Here is a 10264-nt window from a genome sequence, read left to right on the forward strand (position 1 = left end):
GCTACATCCTGGCCGGGGATCGGGTACCCATGCAAAGGCTCGGTAGACCTTGCATCACCAGGGTGGTGGTTTGCAATTTGCTCGTCCCTTCCATTTGGCCGATAATTGGAAGCATAACGTCGCCCCGTCGATCGCATTACACGTCTGTTTCCGAGCCATCCACCATGTAAGCCGTGTGTTTATCACCTGGCCCTCGTGCTGCACGATCCCTGCCGACGTCACCCGCACACGGGCCCGGCGGCGTCGTCGGGACACGTCCCGCGAATTCCACTCACTGCGCGCAACACGCGGAGCCTCGCACACGTGCTCACATGGGGCCACGTGCTTTCCAAATTCACACAATCGACGCCATTTTAGCCGTCCACGTGGTCTTTTTGTACCAAATGCTGAGCGTTTCGACGCCGGCTCCCGATCACGGAGTCATACGCGCCTGGGCCGTTCGCAAAACACGGAACGGACCTCGCACACAGCGTCCCGCGGAGCCGGCGCGGTTTCCAAAATAAGTCCGTCCGTTACACAACCCACGTCTTCCGTCTGGGTCGGTCCGTGTTCCATCTCCTCACATGCACTCACACATGCCATATCATTTGCACCACTCACACGTTTTAACACACACTCTGGGACATTCACATCGGGGGCTCGTGTTAGCCCAAAAGATCCCAGGGTTTCTATACCCCCCAAGCTCTGCATGTGCTCATTCGCACCATGCACCCGCTCGACCTTGTACGGCCTTACCGGACTGACCTCGTCACGGCCTGCCTTGAGGGAGCATACCGTCTCCCTCGTTCCTGTGGGAGGTTAATCCGACCCTCGCATTGGGTCCCAACACATTCCCAAAGCTCAACCTCAATGTCCCTTACCAGTTCTATGTGTGTGTGTTCCTCTTTAGTTTCATCTAATTCCTCTTTCTCTTCTAATTCTTGCGTTTCTGTTATTTCTAAATCCTGTCTTTTTTTTTTAATTTCCATCATCCCCTGTCCGAGTTTACCGGTCTCTCCCCCAATTATCGTGACGTCACTCGTCGCCTCGACCTCACCCGTCGTCTTCGCGGTCCGAACAACATCCACACTCCCCCTTGACTCGGTCTTTTCCCCACGTGGTGTACTGATCCCATCCGCCATTTTCCAATTCATGGTCTGCATTTCACCCTTCACCTTTGCCAGCACCGCCTTTATTTCTTCCTGACTCACCTTAATTTGTGCTTGTAAGCTTATTCGCATGTTCTGCATCTCTCCTTTCATTTCTTTCATATTCACATTAGTTCTTTGCATTGTTTGCGTATTCGCATCCATTCTTTGCATGATAATCTCCAGCATCTGTCTCATGTCAAATGACCCTGGCGAAGCCGATCCACCATGATCGGGCTCTGAACCGGCAGGGATGTTCGGTCCTCCATCGGGGGCATTTGATGCAGTGGGAGCTCATGCACCGCCGCTGCCGCCCCTAATGCTACCTCTGGGTTTGATCGCAGGGAAAGGTCTTCCTGCCTGGTGTTGTCCTGAGCCATGGGTTCTTATAACGTTAATTCCGAACCCACCTGTACCAGTCTTTCTTGGTCCACCATGGTCCGTGCCGAGAATTAAATAAAATTTAAATCCTGCTCTTAATTTGGAGGGAAAGGGGGGGGGGGAGTTGTTGAGCACACCCCTGGTCTGAGTCCCGTAAATTTCTCCATGGAGGCGGAGGGCTTCGAACCCCACTCGTGACACCAAACTGTTGCGGGCCGGGGGTCAGTGGCAAGAACGACCACGAGGTGGGGAAAGCTATGTCGTCTCCACCAGACTCTGCAGAATTGTCGGCCATCGCTCGGATAACTCCGCGAACCGGCGGGTCGTTTAACCGACTGTGGAACGCCAATATTTCAACCGCGTGGCATAGGGTTATTTTGTCTAAGATCCAATGTACCTAAGTAACCACGCGGTCAAGGCTACTGGGGATCCACGCCCTCGGAAGGCCTGGCCGAACCGGATTCTCTAACGGCAGCGGTAAAATTACACCTACCGACTCCCACTCTGGCACCCAGCCTACTGGCTCGGATGCAGTCGAGCGGGCCTGCCCAGGACGTCCCGGCTACAATTGTCCAATTACCGGGGATAAAATCCTGCCTAAACTCAGCTCCAAACCATGCTGGACCAATGCAAGAAGGGACAGAAACGAACTGGGGACATTTCTAACAAGTTTTATTTATAGTAAAAGACAAAGGCAAGACTTAACGTGAATATGCAAACAAGGAATATTTACAATGATCTAAAAACACTTATTCAGTTCTGCGTAAAGAGGGGCCCACACACAGACACACACACAAATGAAAAGAAACCCAGAGTTCTTTATTGGACCCAAGCAGCTGAGGAGAGAGACAAGCTGGGGTCAGAGTTCGGATGGGTACCTGGCCATCGGAGAAAGGGGGTACTCCGTGCTGCGGCACCTGACAATGGTCGCTGGTTTGGTCCCCAGTCGCACGTGTGGGACTCGAGGTTCGTGGCGGATCTCGGGTGGTGAATGGCCGAGGTCCACGGAGGAGGGTCGGGGTCGCTCTTTCCTTCCTTGTAGAGGGCAAGCAGAGACACGATCACTGCCTCGACGACCTTCTGCTCAACCCTCGTTACAGCCCTCGTACATCAAACATCTTGATAACATCATGTCCAGGCCATTTTAAGATTCCTGTGTGGAAAAAGCTAAGATTTAGTAAAAAATAATTCAGCTTATTTTGTTTTGTTTTATTCTACTGCAAACCAAAAAAATATATATATATATATATATATTTGTGGATATCAAAAAAAAAAAAAATATATATATATATATATATATATATATATTTTTTTTTTCAACAATTTTCTGGAAGAAATGGTGCATTATTTGAAAAAAGTGCAAGGGTGCCAATATTTTTGGCCTTGATGCCTTGAATATATATATATATATATATATATATATATATATATATATATATATATATATATATATATATATATATATATATATTCCAGCAATCTGTGTGTGTGTGTGTGTGTGTGTGTGTGTGTGTCTGTGACCGCTGTTTCTCGACAACCACTGGTCCGATCTCATTGAAACTTGCCACATATATTGCTGGGGACCTGAGGATGTGCCTTTTCAAGGTTTGATATTACTCGGACAAGTGCTTCTCAAGTTATGGCCATTTATTTACCAAACCAATGACAAGACACGTTGTTGCGTGGGCGTGGCCGATGGGGAAGGGAAGCTCAGCCGCGTTCGCCATTACGGGTTACAACGTACGGACTTCCGGAGAGTGATGACTTCGTGTATTCTAATAATTTCTCGATTTCTTCTGCGCATTTATAGATAAACACAATGCCCCAAGTTATGATCGTTTTCATATTAGACAGTGCATAAATTTCGGTAACATCAGAGTGCTGGTGTGCTCCGAACCAGGAAGTAAATTTTTTTTTTCTCTCTCTTCTCTTCTCTTTTTGTTTTTCCTTGCCACGACATTGCGAAAAGGTAAAATACGTTGGCGCTAATTGAATAATTGGGTATTAAAACTAAATTGCGAATAATCGTAACTGTGAATAATATGCCAACTTCCGGGCCACGCACGTGCGTGCACGCGAGGGCGAAGAAACGGCCTGCGTGGTTGTCGTTTGTTGCTCGTGGTTTGAATATTTATTTATTAATTTTTTTATTGTTATTTTTTTTACGAGCACGTACTCGTATATATAATTCCGTGTGTGTGTGTGTGTTTGTGTCTGTGTGTCTGTTACCACTGTTTCTCGACAACCACTGGTCCGATCTAATTGAAACTTGCCAGCTATATTGCTGGGGACCTGAGTATGTGCCTTTTCCAGGTCAGGTCAGGTATGGGAGCATGTGCCAGAACAGCGCGTCGCTGCGTCCACTTTCCGCCGGTACTCCAGGGGCCTCCGTCTGGCCATCCCCCAGGCAGATGCCAGGCCCATCCCCATCTCCTTGAGATGATGGTCAACCTGCTGCAACCATGAGGCACGTGGTCGGCCCACTGGCCTCCTCCACTCATGAGACTCCCTCGCTGAGAGAATCTGGTGAGCAGGATCAGCGTCAGGAAAACGAGCCACATGTCCATACAGCCGCAGCTGATGCTCACGGACTATGCAGGTAACAAATCTCATCCGAGTCTCTCTCAGCAACCGCTCGTTGGACACAAAATCCGACCAGCGATAGCCAAGGATTCTCCGAAGAGACCTGGTACCAAAGGAATTAAGTCTCCGTCTCAGATCCTTGGTCAAAGTCCAAGTCTCGCACCCATAGAGCAAGACTGGAAGTACCAAGGACCTGAAGACTCGGACTTTCGTCCTCCCGCACAGGTACCGGCAGCGCCACACCCCATGATCCAGTGAATCCATGACTCCCCAGGCCCGACCCAGACGTCCATTGACCTCCGGCTCACAACCTGCGGATACATGAATATCACTGCCAAGGTAAGTGAATCTATCCACGACCTCAACATCCTCACCACAAACAGACACAGACAGGACAGCAGCATCCAAGACGTCACCGAAAGCCTGGATCTTAGTTTTGACCCAAGAAATCCGTAATCCCAACGGCTCCGACTCCTCATTCAGCACCTCGAGGGCCCCCAAGAGGATGTCTAAAGTCTCCACAAAGATGACTGCATCATCTGCAAAATCAAGGTCCGAGATCTTGACATTGCCAAACAATGCACCGCAACTTGATCTCTCCGACATCCTCCCAAAAATCCAGTCCATACAAGTGCTGAAAAGTGTGGGGGCAAGTACACATCCCTGACGAACTCCAGTAACAACTGGAAATAAGTCAGAGATGGTACCACCACACTTCACAGCACTCTCAGTACCAGAGTAGAGTTCAGACATCAGATCGATCAGTTTCGGTGGCACCCCACGAGGACTAAGAATCCTCCAGAGGACATCCCGATTCACTGAATCGAACGCTTTACAGAGATCAACATAGGCTGCAAGCAGCCCCTGCCAAAACTCTCGTCTGCGTTCGGTGAGAACACGAAGTGCAAGGATACGGTCAATCGTTGACCTCCTTTGGTGTAAAGCCTGACTGCTCTGGATGCTGGTGCTCAAGCAGATGGTGGCGAACCCTATCAAGAATTATCCGAGCAAAGACCTTGCCCGGCACTGAGAGCAGCGTCACCCCTCGGTAGTTGTTGCAGTCTTGGCGATCACCCTTCCCTTTCCAGAGAGGGACAACAAGGCCCCTCTTCCAGTCAGTTGGGATGATGCCTGTGTTCCAGGCAGAGCACAAAACTGCATGCAACGACACGAGTGCAGCATTTCCACCAGCCTTGAGAAGTTCAGCATGGATGCCACAGATCCCTGGAGCTTTGCCCCGTTTCAACTGGTTCACCGCAGCCCGTGTTTCCACAAGCGATGGTGGACCACAGTTGATTCGAGGGTCAGCAACAGGGATTGTAACACCCTTGACGTCCAACTCGACAGCTGGGGGATCAGCCTGGTACAACCACTCAAAGTAACCGGCCCAGCGGGCCTTCACTTCAGACTCCTCTGTCAAGAGCCTACCACTCTCTGCTCGAACTGCAGTGCTCCGAGGGATGGGCTTGGATGAACGTAATGAGCGAATTCCCCTGTAAGCGGGACGAGAATCACCTGTCCACAGGTGATGCTCTACCCCCTCACAGATTCCTTGCACATAGGCCTCCTTGTCCACCCTCAGTGCACGTACAGTTTTACGCCTCAGCTCCCTGAACAGCTCAGCTCTGCCATTCAGCCTGGCCCTGCGACTCTGGTCAATGGTATCCAGTGTCCCTTGAGAGACAAAATTCTTCTTTGCCCTGCGGTGAACTCCAAGGCATCCACCGGCAACATCAAGGATGGTGGTCTTGAAGGTGCTCCACAACTCTTCAGGACCCCCCAAAGCACCCAGACCCCCCAAGTGTCCACTCAGCCTGTTCGCAAACTCCTCAGCTACTCTCTCATCCCTGAGCTTGGCAACATCCAGCCTAGGCTGGGATGGTACCATTCTCCAGGATTTAAGGTGCAGCTTTAGAGTTGCTCCAACAAGCCTGTGGTCAGTATTGAGGAACTGAGCACTCCGGTAGACCCTGCAGTTCTGGATCATCCTCCAACGACCGTCAATGAGGACATGGTCAATCTCCTTTGCCACACCGCCAGCGTTGGAATACCAAGTCCAGCGATGAGCTTGCGGGCGCTGAAACCATGAACCAGCCACCCTAAGTCCATGACTTCTTGCAAAGTCAAGGAACTTAGTGCTATTCTGGTTGATAGTTCCTGACCCATGGGGACCAACACACACCTCATAACCATCCCTATCAGTTCCAGTCGATGCATTGAAATCCCCCAAGACTAGAAGTGTATCTCATCTGGGGCACTGATCAACCACAGACTCGAGTGTGGCGTAGAATGTGTCCTTCACGGTGAGATCACTCGCCTCAGTCGGAGCATAAATAGAGACCAGGGAAATGACACCTAAGGAGTGGCGAATCCTTAATCTCATAATACGCTCGTTGACCGGTGTTACCTCAATTGTCATTGGGGTCAGCTTATTGGACACAGCTACAGCAACTCCTTGGGTATGGTAACCATCAGAGCGACCAGACCAATAGTAGGTGTAACCACCCACCATTATCTCGCCGCAATCCGGTCTCCGAACCTCAGAGAGAGCTGCAATCCCGATGTCCAAACGCTTGAGCTCAGATGATAACGGAGACAGGTGATCATCCTCTCTTAGGGAAAGGACATTCCAGGCACCCACCCGAAGGGACCGCCTCAGGTTAACCCAAGGAGACCGCCGTCTGGTGGACGACACCTCAGCACCACTCCGACACACTCTCCCGCAATCTGACCCAGGGATGTTACCCCGTGGTTTCCCTCTTATCAAAGATTTTTCCAGGTTTGATATTAATCGGACAAGTGCTTCCCAAGTTATGGCCATTCATTTAACAAACCAATGACAGGATACGTTGCTGCGTAGGCGTGGCCGATGGGGAAAGGGCACCTTAGTTTCCGTGGCAGAGGAGTGGCAATGGTCAATGGCAGCGAATGTCATGGCAAGCAAAGACAGGGAGGTAAACTTGATTTTAATTTGGATTTTAATTAACTCTGTGTGTGTGTGTGTGTGTGTGTGTAAGTATCACAGCAGTTGTTCAATGCAAGCGATAATTCGTGGAATGCATGTGAACATTCCTTACGGGCACGCACCACTTCCGGATAGTGATGACTTACTGTATTCTAATAATTTCTCGATTTCTTATGCGCATTTATAGATAAACACAATGCCCCAATCCAGTCGTCGTTTACGAGAGCGAAGGAACAGCCTGTGTGGTTGTTTGAAAGTTTTTTTTATTTTTTGCACGTACGGCCACGCATGTTCAGCCACACACATACGGGTACGCGAGAGTGAAGGAACGGCATGTGTGGCTGTTGTTTCTGGCACGTGGTTTGAATTTTTTTTTTTTGCACGTACGGCCACACACGAACGTTCACGTACTAGTATATATAATTACACATTAATTAGACTAATGATTGTTATTCAAACTATTAAAATTTTCCTCTGAATCACGAACCACTGGAAACATACCCTCCTTTTTCCCATTGAAACAATGCCCCGATATTCGCAGCTTCGCCAGTCGCGGTATTTTTTTTTATGAATCCTGGACTGCTGGGAACATATCCCCCTTTTTCCCATTAAAACAATGACCTAACATTCGCGGCATTTTCCAGGAACGTATCGTCTGCGAATGTCAGGGTCTGACTACTATAAACACATGTACATATATTTTCTGTACGTGTGTGTCTTGTATAAATTGAGGGGCGGGTGTATTTATTAAACGTGCATTAATTGGTATGATGCATTTTCTTTTTTTTTTGTCTCATTATTTTTTTATTTTTTCCCCCTTTTACTCCGGTTGGAATACAAGATTGGGTTTGGCTATGGTTAATATCCTCTCGGAGCCTGAGCTTAAACTGGCTCAAGGAGAAATAAATCTGAGCGCTAATGTCAACTCTGTCACTTCTTGGTTGTAAATTGATCAGTTTATATGCACAGCTGCACAAAAAACAAACAAACTTTTCGTTTTTGTGTCTCATGTACGTTACATTAAATTCATTGTGTTGAAAAACATAAATTGCACACTTTTGTTAACTGACGTTCAAGTCGACATGGTAATGATGATCTGTGATTCATTGGCAACAGAACGGGGTTCAAGAACTGTCCCTGAGAAAGGACTTGACGGCCTTTTGCTTTGCGAGTCAAATGGACTTTGGATAAATTACTTGCTCGATGTGTTTGTTTTCCAAAACGTTTTTCGACGTCGACACTTATTGGTACTTGCATTCATAATTTACTATTTTTAACACCCTGGATACAATGATACAGCTTATGAGTAGATAGATGTACTGTATTAGATATTTAAGGTGAACTTCCAACATTGCTCTCTATTTCCTTTCCCCCCCCCTTTTCCTCTTGAGGGTTGTGGATCAAAACATTTGTGTATAAAATGCATAGTACTCTGCAATTCAGGTCATCTCCTATTTTATGTTGAAATTTGTTGTGACTTTTTGCAAATTTGTGCCATGAGTACCACCTGTTCCTTAGGATGGGAGATGCGATTGCAATCGGTTTGTCTGTATGCAGCTCGACTTCAATATAGATCACTCATTGGTTGTAGACTTGAGGATGTTTTGACCTTTTTTTCTTTTCTTTTCTTTTTTTTCCTCCTCTTCCCGTCCTCCTCTCCCTTGCCCCAGCCCAAACATTTTCAGGCAAGGGGAGCTGCCTGAAACGGATACGTTATCATGGAAGGGGTAGATTTGGTATCATGGAGAAGGTGTACTCTCATTACTTTGTAAAACTTGTAGAAGGACAGCCACCCCCTGTTCAACCCTCTCCTACAAATTTGCAACGTGCTCAAAGTTATTTGAAATCACTGCGCAGCAGAACCATTGTGCACTCGCTGTAACACTTGTAGCCTTTGCCAAGTTTTGCATTGGATGATTGGTTGTACTTGCTGACAATGGTTCAAACAATATAGCAACCAAGACCATTTCATTACTATTTAAAAACAAACAAACAAACAAACAAACAAGCAAAAAAAAAAAACCTCCATATTATGGATCAAAAACACAGTTCCCTCATGTTGACTTCCTGTGCAACGAGTTGCATAAATTGAGTGTCGAAGGGCATCACCACATTTGCTTTTCTGTGAAGATAGCTTTGAGGACTTCTTCCTTCTTTAATGGCCATAATTATTCCTACATTCTTATGGGGTTGGCAGGGGAAGTTTTTGCCCAAGTCTTCCATGAATCAGCTGGCCAGGCCTGAAGTTCAACGAAGTAGTTGGGGCAGGAATTTGGAATTTGGCCAGGGTGCCGGCGATAGCTTGATTCCTCTTTGCGAACTACACCATTGGATCTTAAACCTCCACCAATGAATGCTGACAGACAGGATGCCAGTTTAATGTCCCACCGAGGGATGACACACACATTGATGAAGCACCCTGACTGTGAAACACCGGGATGACAGTTTCTAGCTGGCTCGAGATTCAAACCCAGGCTTGACAGCTTGAAGGTCAGTGTGCGTATGTCTTGTCCATCCCAGCTTTGAGAACTTCAAAAGGGAAAATATGTAAATTCTCGTCTGCTTCAATATGTGCAAAGTCACAAGAGATGTTTTGTCCGGTCTGTTTCTGTAGCATTTTAGAGATGGTTATGCATTTTCCTTTTCTTAAATGTTTTACTTTGGTGTCTTTAAAATTACCCTGTACCTTGCAAAAGTGTTTTTTTTCCTGTTGATGATTATCAATAAAACTTTGTTTTTTAAAACAAAAAAACAAAGCTGTTTATCAACTTTGGCTATCATGTGTGTGAAAATGAAGGGGAGAAGGCAGAATAGAATAGTTGGAACAAAGGAAAGAGATATATCGTGTTTTGGGAGAAGGAAGGGAACGAGCAAAGAAATGAGAACTAGACTGGAGGAGGGGATATCGGGTAGTTGAGGAGAAGATGAGGGATGTGGTTTGGGTGGATCGAAACATCCACCTTTTAAGGTAAATTGTATTTGCTACGCACTTGTGCAGTGTCAGTTTTATTTCTCTCCAAATATAATCTTTCATTACACATTACATTGTACAAGCTGGATACCCATTTTCAAGGGTTTTTTTTTTTTTGCCAATCTGGAATTTAAATTCCAGATAAGGTATTGTCATCGCGCACTGTCCATCCATCTGTCTCCTTTTTTGACTTCCCCGGTCAAACCGCTGGGCCGATCCAGCTAAAATTTGGCCGAT

The 10264-nt window shown here is 47.1% G+C and overlaps 1 protein-coding gene and 1 long non-coding RNA gene across 6 annotated transcripts in view; both read left to right on the forward strand.

Annotated features, from left to right (window-relative positions):
• MRPL22 (mitochondrial ribosomal protein L22) overlaps positions 1-9162 on the forward strand; it is a 39090-nt gene extending 29928 nt beyond the window's left edge. For all 5 annotated transcript variants that reach the window (XM_085885807.1, XM_085885808.1, XM_085885809.1 and 2 more), the window contains one exon: positions 8727-9162. In XM_085885807.1, the coding sequence (XP_085741933.1) occupies positions 8727-8938 (212 nt within the window). In that variant the 3' untranslated portion in view covers positions 8939-9162. The remainder of the gene's footprint in view (positions 1-8726) is intronic.
• LOC147025140 (uncharacterized) lies at positions 3002-7124 on the forward strand. The gene is made up of 2 exons (XR_015059365.1): positions 3002-3821; positions 6871-7124. It is a non-coding gene; the product is annotated as an uncharacterized LOC147025140 (long non-coding RNA).
• Positions 9163-10264: the final 1102 nt, after the last annotated feature.

Source organism: Eptatretus burgeri, chromosome 6 (genome assembly GCF_056783735.1).
Source record: "Eptatretus burgeri isolate ZD-2024b chromosome 6, Ebu_testis_v1, whole genome shotgun sequence".
Lineage (NCBI taxonomy): Eukaryota > Metazoa > Chordata > Myxini > Myxiniformes > Myxinidae > Eptatretus > Eptatretus burgeri.